This window comes from Girardinichthys multiradiatus, chromosome 19 (assembly GCF_021462225.1).
Source record: "Girardinichthys multiradiatus isolate DD_20200921_A chromosome 19, DD_fGirMul_XY1, whole genome shotgun sequence".
NCBI lineage: Eukaryota > Metazoa > Chordata > Actinopteri > Cyprinodontiformes > Goodeidae > Girardinichthys > Girardinichthys multiradiatus.
The window spans coordinates 133,605-153,303 of NC_061811.1; the positions used below are offsets into that span (position 1 = coordinate 133,605).

The 19,699-nt window shown below is 40.8% G+C and overlaps 1 protein-coding gene across 7 annotated transcripts in view; it reads right to left on the reverse strand.

Annotated features, from left to right (window-relative positions):
- Nucleotides 1–19,300, reverse strand: part of ism2a (isthmin 2a) — a 76,273-nt gene extending 56,973 nt beyond the window's left edge. For 2 of the 7 annotated variants that reach the window (XM_047346150.1, XM_047346146.1), the window contains exons 1-2: nucleotides 18,868–19,300; nucleotides 5,093–5,332 (exon numbers count right to left, since the gene is read on the reverse strand). In XM_047346150.1, coding sequence (XP_047202106.1) covers nucleotides 5,093–5,332; nucleotides 18,868–18,969 — 342 coding nt within the window. In that variant the 5' untranslated portion in view covers nucleotides 18,970–19,300. Of the gene's footprint in view, nucleotides 1–5,092; nucleotides 5,333–6,728; nucleotides 6,850–7,043; nucleotides 7,225–18,555; nucleotides 18,658–18,867 lie in introns of all 7 variants that reach the window. The other 5 variants (XM_047346149.1, XM_047346147.1, XM_047346148.1 and 2 more) reach the window with 5 other exon arrangements.
- Nucleotides 19,301–19,699: the final 399 nt, after the last annotated feature.

Here is a 19,699-nt window from a genome sequence, read left to right on the forward strand (position 1 = left end):
GAGCACTTCATGCTTCCATCTGCTGAAAAGCTTTATGGAGATGAAGATTTAATTTTTCAGCACGACCTGGCACCTGCTCACAGTGCCAAAACCACTGGTAAATAGTTTACTGACCATGGTATCACTGTGCTCAATTGGCCTGCCAACTCTCTTGACCTGAACCCCATAGAGAATCTGTGGGATATTGTGAAGAGAACGTTGAGAGACTCAAGACCCAACACTCTGGATGAGCTAAAGGCCGCTATCGAAGCATCCTGGGCCTCCATAAAACCTCAGCAGTGCCACAGGCTGATGGCCTCCATGCCATGCTGCATTGAAGCAGTCATTTCTGCCAAAGGATTCCCGACCAAGTATTGAGTGCATAACTGTACATGATTATTTGAAGGTTGACATTTTTTGTATTAAAAACACTTTTCTTTTATTGGTCGGATGAAATATGCTAATTTTGTGAGATAGGAATTTTGGGTTTTCATAAGCTGTATGCCAAAATCATCCGTATTAAGACAATAAAAGACCTGAAATATTTCAGTTAGTGTGCAATGAATCTAAAATATATGAATGTTAAATTTTCATCATGACATTATGGAAAATAATAAACTTTATCACAATATGCTAATATTTTGAGAAGGACCTGTATTACTGCACCAAGTTTTTACAGAAATCTTAAAAAATCATACTATACCTACTACAATAAATCAAGGAATTATTATATGTATCCCCAAATCAGACAAGGACCCTAGAATTATTGAGAATAGAAGAGCTATTACACTCAGAAATTCAGATTATAAATTACTAACATACATTTTTACCATGCGTCTCCAAACCGGAATCTCAGACATTATTGCAGAATCACCGTCTGGCTTCTTAAAAGGAAGGTCAATCCATAACAATATTAGACTGGTGAAGGACCTGATTGAATATAGGGACATGATAAAAGATGATGGCTTTATTCTTTTCCTTGACTTTTATAAAGCCTTTAACTCGGTGGAACACCAATTCTTATTCTCAGTTCTTGAACATTTAAGTTTTGGAGCCAATTTTATTAACTTAATTAGAGGTCTTTATCAAAACATTAATAGTTGTGTAATACTACCTAGGTGCACTACAGCTAGATTTAATATTAATGTTGGAATTCCTCAAGGGTGTCCCATTTCCCCATGTCTCTTTAATTTAGTTGGAGAAATGTCAGCAATCTATCTTAAAAACTGTGCAGACATTGAGAAATTAAACATTTTCGGTACTGAATTAATCATTAGCCAGTTAGCAGATGACACCACCGTTTTCTTAAAAAATAACAAGCAAGTCCCAATTGTAATTGATAAAATTAAACTTTTTTCAGAGGCTTCAGGACTAATGCTAAATCTTAAAAAATGTGAGCTTATAGCCATTCATGACACTCCCCTAAAAGTAACATCTAGCATCCCAATTAAGTCTGAAATTAAATACTTGGGAACTGTTATAACTAAAAACCAAGAATCAACCTTAACTATTGAAAACAAGATTAAAAATTGCAAATCCAAATTTAACTCATGGCTCCAACGAGAACTTTCTATTTTAGGATGTATTTACTTATCCAAAATGGAAAGTTTCTCAAGATTAATTTATTCAACTTATAGCACTGCTGTCCCAAATAGCTTAACTAAGACCATTAACCAAATGAACATGAACTTTATTTGGAGCAACCGGCCACACTACCTACGGAAAAGTCATATGGTCAAAGAAATCAAAGATGGCGGTCTGAAGGTAATTAACTTTGATTGTCTTAATGGAACCCTTAAAATTAATTGGTTGAAATCCTTGATTAAACATTCTCAGTTATTTTGGTATTATGTTCCTAATTATGTATTTAACAAAATAGGTGGTCAAAAACTTGTACTTCTAGCTGATTTCAATATTCATAAATTGCCCATTAAACTATCAGAGTTCCATAAACAAGTGTTACTTTACTGGAAAAAGCTCTATGTACATAACTACTCGCCACACTCCTCTATCATATGGAATAACAGATTCATACTACATCGCAATAAATCCTTATTTTATAAAGATTGGATGGAGAAGAATATTTGGTCTATTATACACTTAATGGATGCTAATGGTTGCATGTTAAATTACGAACAATTCTGCACAAAATATCAATTCCTTCCCCCAAAAGCTGAATTTAACAGATTATTTAAAGCCTTACCAAAACAATTTATTAATCAGATAAAAATTTTTATAACATATAGTCCGATGACTCCACAATTACCCAAATGATCTATTAATGGAATATCGTTCACTGACCCAAAATTGAATAACCACACAATTAGAAACTGTCTAAACGAAACTTTATTCCCTGGGAAAATAAATAAAAATAACATTCTTTGCAAGTTTGAAAAAAAAGTCAATTGAAAGGTTAAGAACTCTTTATTTAAAACTCCCCATACAACCAAAAGCTAAAGAAACACACTTTAAAAATTTAAATGCAATCTATCTCCCAAAAGAACTACTAAGGAATCGCTTTAATATGAATGACAATAAATGTTCATTCTGTGAAAATGATATAGAAACCATTGACCACATCTTCTATGAATGCAATCAAACCAAAATATTCTGGAATTGCTTAGAAAGGTGGATCAAAAAAAAAAATTACACTTCTTGAATATATTTCTAGAGAGATGGTAACTTTTAACCATCACTGGCAATCCTATTAAATATGTCAAACACTGACAGCAAGTATTTTTCTATTCAATAAAATAAACTTCCAAAAAATATTATCAAGATTCGAACTGGTGCCAGCATAGGGTTAGGGTTAACCCTAACCCTAACCCTACTAGTTGAAAAGACGTCGAGTTCACCACTAGACTATCATGGCGCGTGCTCCACAACCATCCTTGCCTGTTATCAGTTCAATATTGACTGACAGCTATTGACGCTTTTGAGAACAGACTTAGATCAACTGGTGACAGTCAGTTTGAAACCGTTACGAGAACATTTTTGACGTAATTTGGATGGAAAAGGGTAAATACGGGCTGTTGTTTTCCCTCGGTGTCTCTTACGACGGAGTATTAGGGTCACTTGATGAAAAGAATAAAGGCGAACTTTGTTTTAAGTAAAAGGACAAGAACAAAATATCAATACTTGAAGATGAAACTGGCACAACCCTGCGGTAGCAATGTCTGCTATAAATGAGTTAAGAACTTTGGTATTAAAGAAATTATTTCTACATAATCCTGTGGAAACACGTTTAATCAGTAATGGAACTTTCCCGACATATCACTGACTGCAAACAGATCAGTTTAAGCTTCTCATCCTTTCTTCAAACTATTCCCACTTTATTTTTACAATTTTGAGTTGAAGTTTTTTTCCTCACCATTTTCTTGTTATTAAATTCTAAGTTTTCACTTTTCCTTGATTTTGTCATTCTGACACGAACACAAGCCTCTACAAAGGTAGTTTTTTTTTAGTTTTCTAAGAGACCCCAAAAACTCCGTCCTGTACGTTGAACTGTAACAAGTGACATAAACAGTGGTTTGAAAACAATCTTAATTTTTATTTCTTTTGTTTCAGTCAGTATGTAATTTAAATATATCATATGAGGGAGATATGAGGAATAAAAAACCCAGTCGTTCTTTTAAAACCTTGTATTTTATTTACTATGGTTTTAACACTTATATTGGCCTTGAGGGATTAAGTAGTACTTTGGGATCTTTTTAAGGCATCTTGCGATGTATTTCGATCTTCCTTCGATGATTTTCAAGATCTCAAACAACACATAAAACCAGTACAAGTTCTGCATGATTTCCAAGCTCTGTGTCAGTGGTTTTGCAGATATTATTTAAAAAAAAAACATCATACAATATTAAAGCAATAAAAAGTCATTGTAATTAGTTATTCTTGAGATCTTTATGGATAACTTATGGAATCAGATAATATTTTGCAAACATTTGTAGTTCTTTCTTTAAGTTGAATTCGCATTGTTTATTTCGGTTAGGGGTCCTAAAAAGCCACACCCACAAAAACATCTGCCTCTCCTAGCTGCCGCCACAAGATAATCTCGCCACCAGTTAATCCATCACACCGGCGCTATCTGTTTCCACACAGAAACTGTGTTTTTTTTCTGCTTAAATGTTCCCGAAAGCCCACATTGATTTGAAATCAGAGCCTTTGTTGAATTTCACTGTTTTTTTACAGACAGAAGAGTTCAGGATGGCCCAGATTCCTCCACCTTATATATTTGTATAATCTCTGAGTCAATGGGGGCAATGTTGGCGCTGCTCAGATATGATAGTTTACACGGAAATCAGATTCTAGATGAATGTTGCTCTTATGAAAGAGGGTTATTGTGGGCTGCAGGAGCAGCAGAAATGGGACGAGGAGATGCACTGATAGCAGCTTCTGAATGTCTTCCTGTTTAACAAGTCCAAGTCATCTCCAACTGTTAAGAAGAGTCATGTCAGTATATACACATTTATTTGTTGTATATATTTCTGCAGCACCAGTTCTATAATCTAGAATTTCAGTAATTCTTCAGACTATGTGAAGCTTTAGACTTTATTTCTTTAGGGTGCCGGGGTTGATTTGTACCAACTCCTCTGTGCAACCAAAGGACAGCAGTGTCCATATCCTCGGTATTTTCTGGAGCTAGCTGGTCTCTGCTATTTCCATCCCATTTAACACATGAACGCTCTGCTTTTCAACAAATGATGAATTTTCTGATTTTCAGGAACATGTCTCCATGCAAACAAGGCTGCTTATCTGCTGTGCATGCAAAGCTCAGTACCCTAAACCCTCACACATGACTTTTCTATGAAATTCATCCTCCAGTTTCCACGTGTGGCTAAAATCTGCTCCACAGGTTGTCGCTCAGGCATAATTTTTTGAAACGTTTCTGCCAGTTGCAGTCCTTGACCTTTCTCTGTTCATCTCTCATCTGTTTTACCTTTTCCTTTCTTCCTATTTTTGCTTTCTTCTCCGCATACCATGTGCAGATGTTTGAGGTTCATGTGTCAGCTTAAGATCAAGATGGCTAAAGGTCCTGTGAGCTGTAACCGAAGCTGAGGGCCGGACTGAAAGCAGCTGCAGAGACAGAAGGTGAACAAAGAGGTGTTCCTACCTGGATATTAGGATTCTGAGAGCCCACATCTGCATTGGCCAGACCGGGGAAGCTCCTCAGATCTAGGATGAAGGCTTCAGGCTCCACCTCGGGTACAGGTGGTGGGAGGAGATCCTGGTGATGATGCTGGGACATGTGGTCTCTGGAGGAGGGGGAAGATGGAAAATGAAGAGTCTGTAGAAGGTTTTCCTGCTGAAGATGTTCCAAATTAAGGTGCTCTTGTCTTTCCTTGGCTCTGCTCTGCAAAACAACAAACAACATGGTTTTAGTTGACTGAGAAATGATGAAGGATCTTCTCAACACGTGAAGATCATGTTTGTGGTTTTAGCAAAGCACCAACTGCAGCTGCAATTAAAGGTCTGGATGTGTTCCCGACTAAAACTCTTAACGGAACGTTCTTGTTTTTGTGTTTCAGTTCAGATCGAAGGAATTGAAGCGTTCTGCAGTAAAACTGATATCAAGGATGTTCTGGTTTTAGAGGTAACCCAATCTAATATTCTAACGCAACAGAAGCACCAGGTTTCTAAATCTAAAGGTTTCTAAATCTAAATTGAGCTTATTTCCATTTTGAAGTTCATGTCATGATTCAAATAAAAGGAAAATTGGACACCAGCAGCCTGTCTCCCAGGTCAGGTTTCTTTATTTTTAGCCACACAAGCAGTGGACTTCAGGCATGCTGGTCAGGGTATTTCATTTCCTCTGAGTGAGGTTCAGCTGGATGCTTCTGACATGAATAAGACCAATTCCTCATTTTCCTGAGTGGCCTCATTTAAAAGCTAGCAGCCAAACGGTTCTTTTCATCTGTTTGCGTGATATTAAACAGCTGCTTGGAAACTGCTTGGCTCCACGTCTAGAAGGCAGTGTCCTGTCTTCTGATATGTGGGTCTTCTAGCAGCAAGACAGGCTTCAAAATCATTACTTTATCTACCTGCAAGCCATCTAAGCATCTTGCTGGACATGAGAAACATGATGAAAAGACAGTATACAAATAAAACTATTATTGTTAAGGAATATAATGGCTTAAACTAGAGAGAAAATACTAAAATTAAACTGGAAGCCAAATCTTGCAGATGTAAATAAACTAGCAGTTAGCAGTGGCGATAAGTCTTCAGGCCCCCTAGAAGGTAATTAAAGGGGACATGATTAAAATAAAACACTCTTCTGTGTATAGAACAGATATGTAGACGTGTTTCATCTATAAATCTCTGTTTCAGTGGTGCATTTAGATCTTCTGGGTGTGGTTGCAGTTCAGTACAAAAACAGCATCATTATCTTTCTCTCCATCCAGCTCCAACTTTACATAAAAAGGCAGCAATGCCCAAAGAAAAACTCAGAAAGACCCTTTGAAAGCCTGGAGAATTATGGACCAAGACCAAGTCTGCTAGGATGGAAAATTAAACTTATGTAGGAAGGAGGAGTGGATCTGGAGTTTTAGACTGGAGGTAAAAAGATTAAAAACCTTAAACATTCCTCTCACAGTTCAGACTGATGAAAATGACAGAGTCATGGTTTCCCCAACTCTAAGTCCTGAATTAACAGATAGGATTACAGTGTTTAACTTAATGGAGGTGAAGGACATTTGAAACCCATCCATCCTGCAACTCCAGGTCCACAGTAAAGATCGAGAATTTGACACCTTCTTTAAAATGCAACAGCAGCCTGAGCGGTTCTGCTGGGAGCAGCTGAGCATCTATGCAGGATTCTTCAGTTAAAGCAGGACCTCTTCCCGCCTACATCCCTCGCTGAGAGTTTGAAACCTGCCGGGGGATTTTTGTATCAGTTTATCCAGAAGAGAGGAGAAATACATACAAGAACAAATTGTCCAACTGTGTTTTCATCAATAAAGCCTGAATGGATGAAGGCGGTGGCTCAGGGGTTCCTCCTGTAACCTGTTGCCGGTTCAAACCCCCGATCCATCCGTCTCAGTCGTGTCCTTGGGCTCTTGACTTGCCTTGCCTGCTGATGGCGGTCAGAGTGCCTGGTGGAGCCGATTGGCCCAGGGCAGCTGTGGCTACATTGTAGCTTACCACTGTCACTGTGTGAATGAATGGGTGGGTGGATGACGGACTGTAGAAAGCCGTTTGTGGTCCTCAGACTTGATATACAAGAACAGGCCATTAACGATCTTTCAACTGAAAAGAACAGGAAGGAAACATTAACTCTACTTAGAAAAAGAGACACACAATTATTTGAGTGTTAAAATCTTTTCTCAGTCAACACCAAACTTTTTAAGTAATTTACAGAAATCATTATGAACAGGGTTGGGATCCCACAGGAGGAGATGGAGAGGCTGGCTTGGCATGGAGGTCTAATCTTCATGCTCCAACCTCATATGGACAAACATGTAATCTCTAATATTGCTTTTAAGGATTGATCAAGAAATGGAGCCAACATGCCAAGAGGATGGAAGGGTGGCATGTCCTCCAGGGAACGAGCTGTGGATCTCCCCCACAGCATATAGCTACCAGCCGTTTTACATGAGGAAAAACTCCTACAATGATGAAATCTGGAGCTCTTCAGATCTGTGGAATGTTATTTTGAAGGCAGATTTTTCTCATGGTTACAATAAATGCATTCCTACACCGATCCATCCATCCATCCATCCATTCTTTCATCCATCACCCTTTCATCCATACATTCATCCATCCTTTCATCCATACATTCCTACGCCCATCCATCCATCCTTTCATCCATACATTCAACCATCCATCCATCCTTTCATCCATCTATCCATCCATCCTTTCATCCATACATTCATCCATCATCCTTTCATCCATACATTCATCCATCCATCCTTTTATCCATCCATCCTTTCATCCGTCCGTTCGTCCATCCGTCCATCCATCCATTCATCCATCCATCCATCCTTTCATCCATACATTCATTCATCCGTCCGTCCATCCACCCATCTATCCTTTCACCCATACATTCATTCATCCATCCGTCCATCTATTCATCCATCCGTCCATCTATTCATCCATCCATCCATCCATCCATCCATCCATCCATCCTTTCATCCATGCATCCATCCAGCCTTTCTTGGTGATCTTGGTGGTAAAGAAGAACAAGATGGTGCCAGCTTACTGATGCACCTCTCACAAGGATTCTATGCATCTTCAGCTCAGAACCTAACACCAGACAACTAATACTACAACTAATACTAACACCAGACACTAATATTAACACTAGACAACTAACACTAACACCAGACACTAATACTAACACCAGACACTAATACTAACACTAATACTAACACCAGACACTAATACTAACACTAATACTAACACCAGACACTAATACTGACACTAGACAATTAATACTAACACCAGACACTAATATTAACACTAGACAGTAATACTAACACCAGACACTAATACTGACACTAGACAACTAATACTAACACCAGACACTAATATTAACACTAGACAACTAACACTAACACCAGACACTAATACTAACATTAATACTAACACCAGACACTAATACTAACACTAATACTAACACCAGACACTAATATTAACACTAGACCGTAATACTAACACCAGACACTAACACTGACACTAGACAACTAATACTAACACCAGACACTAATACTGACACCAGACAACTAATACTAACACCAGACACTAATATTAACACTAGACCATAATACTAACACCAGACACTAATACTGACACTAGACAACTAATACTAACACCAGACACTAATATTAACACTAGACCGTAATACTAACACCAGACACTAACACTGACACTAGACAACTAATACTAACACCAGACACTAATACTGACACTAGACAACTAATACTAACACCAGACACTAATATTAACACTAGACCATAATACTAACACCAGACACTAATACTGACACTAGACAACTAATACTAACACCAGACACTAATACTGACACTAGACAACTAATACTAACACCAGACACTAATACTAACACTAGACAGTAATACTAACACCAGACACTAATACTGACACTAGACAACTAATACTAACACCAGACACTAATATTAACACTAGACAACTAACACTAACACCAGACACTAATACTAACACCACACTAATACTAACATTAATACTAACACCAGACACTAATACTAACACTAATACTAACACCAGACACTAATACTAACACTAGACCGTAATACTAACACCAGAATCAGAATCAGAATCAGAAAAGCTTTATTGCCAAGTACGTTTTTGGACATACAAGGAATTTGTTTTGGCGTAGTCGGTGCAATACAGTACAAATTAAACAGTATAAACATATCTACAATATAATATAAATATATGTGCACAGTTTTAAGTGAGTGAGAGTAAATATAGAGCACTATAAGATGCAAGAGCAATACAACAGTGCAGGTGATCATTGTGCAAGTAAAGCAGGAGTCCAAGCTGAGTGTTAATGTAACACATAGAGTTACAGGTTACAGGTGTCCTGTCAGCAAAAAAAGGGGGGGTGTGGGGGAAAGGGACAGTGTCAGGGTGGTTTCCGGGCTTTGTTAACCAGGCTGGTGGCAGATGGGAAAAAACTGTTCTTGTGGCGTGAGGTTTTGGTCCGGATGGACCGCAGCCTCCTGCCAGAGGGGAGAGTCTCAAAGAGTCTGTGACCGGGGTGGGAGGGATCAGCCAGAATCTTCCCTGCCCGCTTCAGGGTCCTGGAGGTGTCCAGTTCCTGGAGCGACAGTAGACTGCAGCCAATCACCTTCTCAGCAGACCGAATGACACGCTGCAGCCTGCCCTTATCCTTGGCTGTAGCAGCGGCGTACCAGATGGTGATGGAGGAGGTGAGGATGGACTCAATGATGGCTGTGTAGAAGTGCACCATCATAGTCTTTGGCAGGTTGAATTTCTTCAGCTGCCGCAGGAAGAACATCCTCTGCTGGGCTTTCTTGATGAGGGAGCTGATGTTTGGCTCCCACTTGAGATCCTGGGAGATGATGGTTCCCAGGAAGCGGAAAGATTCCACAGTGTCAATTGTGGAGTCACAGAGGGTGATGGGGGCAGGTGGGGCTGGGTTCTGCCTGAAGTCCACAACCATCTCCACTGTCTTTAGAGCGTTGAGCTCAAGGTTGTTCTGGCTGCACCAGTCCAACAGATGGTCCACCTCCCATCTGTACGCAGACTCATCACCATCAGAGATGAGTCCGATCAGGGTGGTGTCGTCCGCAAACTTCAGAAGCTTGACAGACTGGTGACTGGAGGTGCAGCTGTTGGTGTACAGGGAGAAGAGCAGAGGAGAGAGAACACAGCCTTGGGGGGAACCGGTGCTGATGGTCAGGGAGTCAGAGACGTGCTTCCCCAGCCTCACGCGCTGCTTCCTGTCAGACAGGAAGTCAGTGATCCACCTGCAGGTGGAGTCGGGCACACTCAGCTGGGAGAGCTTCTCCTGTAGCAGAATTGGGACGATGGTGTTGAAGGCAGAGCTGAAATCCACAAACAGGATCCTGGCGTAGGTTCCTGTGGAGTCCAGGTGCCGGAGGATGAAGTGAAGGGCTAGGTTGACTGCATCATCTACAGACCTGTTGGCTCTGTAGGCAAACTGCAGGGGGTCCAGGAGGGGGTCGGTGATGTCTTTTAGGTGTGAGAGCACAAGGCGCTCAAAGGACTTCATCACCACAGAGGTCAGGGCGACGGGTCTGAAGTCATTAAGCCCTGTGGTCCTTGGCTTCTTGGGAACAGGGACGATGGTGGAGGACTTGAAGCAGGCTGGCACATGACATGTCTCCAGTGAGGTGTTAAAAATGTCTGTAAAGACTGGAGACAGCTGATCAGCGCAGTGCTTCAGGCTGGCTGGTGAGACAGAATCCGGACCAGCAGCTTTCCGGGGGTTCTGTCTCCTGAAGAGTTTGTTGACGTCCCTCTCCTGGATGGAAAGAGCCGTCCTCGGCGTGGGTAGGGGGCTGGTGGGGGGGAACTTCAGGGTGGGGGTTGGAGGTGCCAAGGCCCCTCTTGAGGTTGGAGAGATGGGGGTGGTGGATTGTGGCTGCAGCTGTTGGGGGGCGTCGTGGGAGATGGTTGCAGGACTGTCCCTTTGTCTTTCAAAGCGGCAGTAGAACTCGTTCAGGTCGTTGGCGAGGCGTTGGTCGTTGATGGAGTGGGGGGCTTTCGGCTTGTAGTTGGTGATTTGCTTGAGCCCTTTCCAGACAGACGCAGAGTCGTTGGCTGAGAACTGGTTTTGGAGCTTCTCAGAGTACAGTCGTTTGGCCTCTTTCACTGCCTTGCCAAACTTGTACTTTGCCTCTCTGTATATGTCTTTGTCCCCACTCCTGAAGGCCTTTTCCTTATCCAGTCTTAACCTTCTGAGTTTAGCTGTGAACCAGGGTTTGTCGTTGTTGTAACTCACCCTGGTGTATGATGGTACACAGCTGTCCTCACAGAAGCTGATGTAGGAAGTCACAGCCTCTGTGTACTCGTCCAGACTGTTGGTAGTAGTCCTGAACACATCCCAGTCTGTATAGCCTAAACACGCCTGGAGATTCTCCACAGCCTCACTGCTCCACTTCCTTGTCGTCCTCACAACAGGTTTGCAGAGCTTTAGTTTCTGCCTGTATGCAGGAATCAGGAGGACCATGATGTGGTCGGATTGGCCCAGTGCAGCACGTGGGACGGCGTGATAAGCGTCTCTGATGGTGGTGTAACAGTGATCCAGAATGTTGTCCTCTCTGGTCGGACATTTAATAAACTGTCTATATTTGGGGAGTTCGTGGGTCAGATTACCTTTGTTAAAATCGCCAACGACGATAACTAAGGAGTCCGGGTTGGTCCGCTCCACACTCAGTATCTGGTCGGCGAGCATGCGCTGTGCGACCTGCACGTTAGCTTGTGGCGGGATGTAAACACCGACCAGGATGAACGAAGCGAACTCACGGGGGGAATAGAAAGGCTTACAGTTTATGATGAAGGCTTCCAGGTCTGGAGAACAGTGCTGCTGAATCACTGTCATGTCGTTGCACCAACCACTGTTGAGGTAAAAACAGATTCCTCCACCTTTCGCTTTGCCGGAGAGTTCCGTGTCTCTGTCCGCTCTGTAGAGCTGGAATCCTGCCAGCTGCAGCGCAGAGTCCGGTATTAATCCACACAGCCACGTCTCCGTGAAGCACAAAACTGCCGATGAATAAAAGTCCCTGTTTTTCCCCAACAACAGTTGTAGTTCCTCCATTTTGTTGGGAAGTGAGCGCACGTTAGAGAGAAATATTCCAGGTAACGGTGTTCGTAGTCCACGCTGGCGAAGACGTACCAGCACCCCAGCCCGTTTCCCTCTCTTCCGGCGTTTCACCGCGTGAGCAAAGGTGAGCACACCTTTGACCAGAATATCCAAAAATTCCAGAGCAGTAGGCAGAAAAGTGGGAAATAACTCCTCTGGTGTAGTAGCCCTGATGTTCATGAGTTCTTCTCTGGTGAGAGAGCTCCGGGTACCATCACAGAAGACCGTTTTAAAGCAAAAAACAAAACAAAACAATGCGCACCAACACGCCGAGGCGACCATCTGCGGCGCCACTAACACTGACACTAGACAACTAATACTAACACCAGACACTAATATTAACACTAGACCATAATATTAACACAAGACACTAATACTGACACTAGACAACTAATACTAACACCAGACACTAATACTGACACTAGACAACTAACACTAACACCAGACACTAATACTAACACCAGACACTAATATTAACACCAGACACTAATATTAACACTAGACCGTAATACTAACACCAGACACTAACACTGACACTAGACAACTAATACTAACACCAGACACTAATACTGACACTAGACAACTAATACTAACACCAGACACTAATATTAACACTAGACCATAATACTAACACCAGACACTAATACTGACACTAGACAACTAATACTAACACCAGACACTAATACTGACACTAGACAACTAATACTAACACCAGACACCAATACTAACACCAGACACTAATACTAACACTAATACTAACACCATACACTAATACTAACACCAGACACTAATACTAACACTAATACTAACACCAGACACTAATACTGACACTAGACAACTAATACTAACACCAGACACTAATACTGACACTAGACAACTAATACTAACACCAGACACTAATATTAACACTAGACCGTAATACTAACACCAGACACTAATACTGACACTAGACAACTAATACTAATACCAGACACTAATACTAACACCAGACACTAATACTAACACTAGATACTAATACTAACACCAGATACTAATACTAACACCAGAAAACCAATACTAACACTAGACACTAATACTAACACCAGACACTAATACTAAAACTAATACTAACACCAGACACTAATATTAACACTAGACCGTAATACTAACACCAGACACTAATACTGACACTAGACAACTAATACTAACACCAGACACTAATACTGACACTAGACAACTAATACTAACACCAGACACTAATACTAACACCAGACACTAATACTAACACTAATACTAACACCATACACTAATACTAACACTAGACAACTAATACTAACACCAGACACTAATACTGACACTAGACAACTAATACTAACACCAGACACTAATACTAACACCAGACACTAATATTAACACTAGACCGTAATACGAACACCAGACACTAATACTGACACCAGACACTAATACTAACACCAGACACTAATACTGACACTAGACAACTAATACTAACACTAGACAACTAATACTAACACCAGAAAACTAATACTAACACCAGAAAACTAATACTAACACTAGACACTAATACTAACACTAGACAGTAATACTAACACCAGACACTAACACTAACACCAGATACTAATACTAACACTAGACACTAATACTAACACCAGATACTAATACTAACACCAGACAACTAATACTAACACCAGACACTAATACTGACACCAGACACTAATACTAACACCAGACACTAATATTAACACTAGACCGTAATACGAACACCAGACACTAATACTGACACCAGACACTAATACTAACACCAGACACTAATACTGACACTAGACAACTAATACTAACACTAGACAACTAATACTAACACCAGAAAACTAATACTAACACCAAAAAACTAATACTAACACTAGACACTAATACTAACACTAGACAGTAATACTAACACCAGACACTAACACTAACACCAGATACTAATACTAACACTAGACACTAATACTAACACCAGATACTAATACTAACACTAGACACTAATACTAACACCAGATACTAATACTAACACCAGACAACTAATACTAACACCAGACACTAATACTGACACTAGACAACTAATACTAACACCAGACACTAATACTAACACCAGACACTAATATTAACACTAGACCGTAATACGAACACCAGACACTAATACTGACACCAGACACTAATACTAACACCAGACACTAATACTGACACTAGACAACTAATACTAACACTAGACAACTAATACTAACACCAGAAAACTAATACTAACACCAGAAAACTAATACTAACACTAGACACTAATACTAACACTAGACAGTAATACTAACACCAGACACTAATACTAACACCAGATACTAATACTAACACTAGACACTAATACTAACACCAGATACTAATACTAACACCAGACAACTAATACTAACACTAGACACTAATACTAACACCAGACAACTAATACTAACACCAGACACTAATATTAACACTAGACACTAATACTAACACTAGATACTAATACTAACACCAGATACTAATACTAACACCAGACAACTAATACTAACACCAGACACTAATACTGACACTAGACAACTAATACTAACACCAGACACTAATACTAACACCAGACACTAATACTGACACTAGACAACTAATACTAACACCAGACACTAATACTAACACCAGACACTAATACTAACACTAGACACTAATACTAACACCAGACAACTAATACTAACACTAGATACTAATACTAACACTAGACACTAATACTAACACTAGACACTAATACTAACACCAGATACTAATACTAACACCAGACACTAATACTAACACCAGACATTAATGGACTTTCTACTAAGAAAGTTTGTGCCAGTCATAAAGAGCAGAAAAAAGAAACGACCGCTTCAATGTTCCTATTGTTGTGTTTCTTTATTTTCCTAGCAAAAACAAGACAAGTTTTAGTGTTGAAAATCTAAAGGGTGGTATCAGTTGAAAGCATATGTTGCCAGTAACAGAAATAAAAAAATGATTGAAAAGATAAAAAGATTTATTTTTATTTATCTTCAATAACATTTGTTGCAATGCTGTTGAAAATGAATATTTCTGATTCAAACAAAGATTTTTTACTTTTATGAATAAATATTAATCCTGTTTGGCCCACAAAATAAGCCATGATTAAGGTTTTAGCCCCTTCTGTGATGTGTTTTATACCCGCCTACACTAATCGTGGAGAAGGCTGCTGACTGGACAGATGTCCTGCAGACAGTCACGGACTCCCTCCACATGAAGGCTCAATATTTGGTAGAAAAGGTGCACCAGCAACAGTGATAACCACAGCCTCGAGAGGATTGTGAAGCTAAGCCCATGAAAGAATTTGTGGAGGTTTACGAGTGGTCTGCAGCTGGATTCAGAGGTTCAAGATCTGCCACACACAGATATCTCCAGGAGATGGACTACAGCTGTATTGTTCTTTGTGTTAAGACAACTCCTGAACCAGAGACAACATCAGAACCGTATCTGAAGTGTAAAGAACTGGACTCTTGGTCAGTGGTCCAAAGTCCTCTTTTCAGATTAAAGTGACGTTTTCTTTCAATCTGTGGGCGCTTATCCAGAAGAAGAGAGACACCAGAACCAACAATGCAGAGGACTTGAAGGCTGCTAACAGAGCAACCTGGGCTTCCAGAACACCTCAGCATGCCGCATTGATGCAGTAATTCATGCAAAAGTAGCCCAGACCCAGTATTGAGAGCAGATACTGAACAGAACCGAGGGGTACTGCTCAGTAGGTCCACATTTGTGAATTGTTGGAGTTGTCCTTCTAAACTCCTGTGTGTTCGTTTATTTGGTCAAAGCATCTTAATTCTGCGCGAGAAAAACTAAACTTAAATGTCTAAGAAAACAAAACACGGACTAGAGGTTGAAGCTAATTCACCCGGCCGGGCAGAGAGGTGCTGTCTCTGTGTAGTCAGGAACACTTCTGCTTTTTTTCTCCCCTGCACCGTTCTTTTATTGAACACACACATATTGTGATAAAGTTCATTATTTTCCATAATGTCATGATGAAAATTTAACATTAATATATTTTAGATTCATTGCACACTAACTGAAATATTTCAGGTCTTTTATTGTCTTAATACAGATGATTTTGGCATACAGCTCATGAAAACCCAAAATTCCTATCTCACAAAATTAGCATATCATTAAAAGGGTCTCTAAACGAGCTATGAACCTAATCATCTGAATCAACGAGTTAACTCTAAACACCTGCAAAAGATTCCTGAGGCCTTTAAAACTCCCAGCCTGGTTCATCACTCAAAACCCCAATCATGGGTAAGACTGCCGACCTGACTGCTGTCCAGAAGGCCACTATTGACACCCTCAAGCAAGAGGGTAAGACACAGAAAGACATTTCTGAACGAATAGGCTGTTCCCAGAGTGCTGTATCAAGGCACCTCAGTGGGAAGTCTGTGGGAAGGAAAAAGTGTGGCAGAAAACGCTGCACAACGAGAAGAGGTGACCGGACCCTGAGGAAGATTGTGGAGAAGGGCCGATTCCAGACCTTGGGGGTCCTGCGGAAGCAGTGGACTGAGTCTGGAGTAGAAACATCCAGAGCCACCATGCACAGGCGTGTGCAGGAAATGGGCTACAGGTGCCGCATTCCCCAGGTCAAGCCACTTTTGAACCAGAAACAGCGGCAGAAGCGCCTGACCTGGGCTACAGAGAAGCAGCACTGGACTGTTGCTCAGTGGTCCAAAGTACTTTTTTCGGATGAAAGCAAATTCTGCATGTCATTCGGAAATCAAGGTGCCAGAGTCTGGAGGAAGACTGGGGAGAAGGAAATGCCAAAATGCCAGAAGTCCAGTGTCAAGTACCCACAGTCAGTGATGGTCTGGGGTGCCGTGTCAGCTGCTGGTGTTGGTCCACTGTGTTTTATCAAGGGCAGGGTCAATGCAGCTAGCTATCAGGAGATTTTGGAGCACTTCATGCTTCCATCTGCTGAAAAGCTTTATAGAGATGAAGATTTCATTTTTCAGCACGACCTGGCACCTGATCACAGTGTCAAAACCACTGGTAAATGGTTTACTGACCATGGTATCACTGTGCTCAATTGGCCTGCCAACTCTCCTGACCTGAACCCCATAGAGAATCTGTGGGATATTGTGAAGAGAACGTTGAGAGACTCAAGACCCAACACTCTGGATGAGCTAAAGGCCGCTATCGAAGCATCCTGGGCCTCCATAAGACCTCAGCAGTGCCACAGGCTGATTGCCTCCATGCCACGCCGCATTGAAGCAGTCATTTCTGCAAAAGGATTCCCGACCAAGTATTGAGTGCATAACTGTACATGATTATTTGAAGGTTGACGTTTTTTGTGTTAAAAACACTTTTCTTTTATTGGTCGGATGAAATATGCTAATTTTGTGAGATAGGAATTTTGGGTTTTCATGAGCTGTATGCCAAAATCATCTGTATTAAGACAATAAAAAACCTGAAATATTTCAGTTAGTGTGCAATGAATCTAAAATATATGAATGTTAAATTTTCATCATGACATTATGGAAAATAATTAACTTTATCACAATATGCTAATATTTTGAGAAGGACCTGTACTACAGGAAATATACATTTTACATTTGTTGTGCAGCGCCTTCTCAGTTTTCTCACACATTCTTTTGTTGAAGGTCAGTTTCTCACACATCTTCAGGAATCTTCAGGGAGAGGAGTACCATGCCTCCCTAATCCACTGCCAGCTTCTCACGATACAGATAGAAAACACCTGCAACCTTTAACCTTGAATAATAAACACTCATTGTGTGACCACATTAGAAGCTACTGTTTAAGGATTTTTCTAACTCTCAAAAGCATAACTAAAAACTCCTAATAATAATCAATCTATAAGCAGCAAATCCCAAATATATCTTAGCTTTAGCTACTAATGATAAGGCATTTATATTTCCACAGTATTAAAATAATTTTTATGGGTCTGACGTAATATTCTAAGTACTGAGAAACCTTAATGTTGAGTTTTAAAGAGCTGGAAACCAGAATCATCAACATGAACTGAAGTAAATCAGTCAGTGTGGGCCGGTTGTGAAAGTTTGAATTTCAGTTTAGAATCAAACTTCAGATTCATACACCAACTTTACAACCGTTTCTTTCAACAAATGTTTTCATTTCAAGTAACTGATGAGCAGCAGCGTTTTAACAGTTCATCAGACTTCAGTCTGAAAACATCTGACCTTCTCAACAAGCAGGACAAGGTGCTCCTAAATCCTCCAGGTGATCCTGACGTTTCCTGCTGAATCACCTTGTTGGAGCTAAAAATCAGCATTTCTGTGAAACTGAAAGATTGAAAGATTCGGCTAATGGAATGGAAACAAAAACGGTTCCGGAGAAGTTTAGGAAACCTAACAGTTTGAATTTAATAGTTTCAGGATGATGGAAAACAGACCGACAAATGTTTTCCAGAACTTTGTCAATGTTCTATTCGCTAAGTGACAAAATCGTGAAATTCTCTGCATCTTCGCTCTGATCCGGATCAGAAGTTTTACCTGAGGACTGGACTCTGTGATGTTCCGGTCTGTGGGGAGTCCACACAGCGACTCTGCAGCCAGGACCAACAGGCACAGATGCAGCGCTCCCCTCGAATCCATATTCGGAAAATTCTGCTCCAAACGGTCTCCAGACCCAACCACACGCGCGGTCCTTCAGCCTAAATGTCCAGCAGAGACAAAGGTGTCCACGGCATCGTGGACGGCGACTAAAAGGACGTGGAAGAGGCTCCACGGGTGGGCGTGATGTGCGTAATCCCGCGGTGCTGGATGTTCATCTGGATCCAAACTCTCTCATTTCAACAGGAGACCACCATCAACCGGTTTCGGTGTTCGAACTGTATCTATGGACCACAGAGCTCTGGAGGGTCCACTCTGCAGGTACCACGTATCTGCCTTCATTCAGTCCAGTATGTTCCGCTGGTTTCAAAGGGGCGGGGTTCCGTCCTCCCACTGAGGACGGAACCCCGCCCCTTCTTCTCCGAAAAAAGTCCTAATCAAATTAAATCAGATCACGTGGTTTTGTTTGTTATGGCGTCATATATAGGAACCTTCAGTTGGAAATGAGTTGGCCCAGATCTTCTGATGATGATGACACCAGAACCACAGTCAGAGCAGCTTTCTGTGGTTCTGAGAAAACCAGTTTTTCATAATAAATTAACTTGTTAATGTGTTTTGCTTTGTCATATTTTTCCTTCACATTTAAGTCGACATGTTTTAATAAATGTTGAGAAGATTGCAGATGTAAACATTTGGCTATAAGTGTTTGTGTCAGATATGTTGTTTATAATAAAGTTTAGATCAGATCATTTGATCCATGCATTAGTTCAGT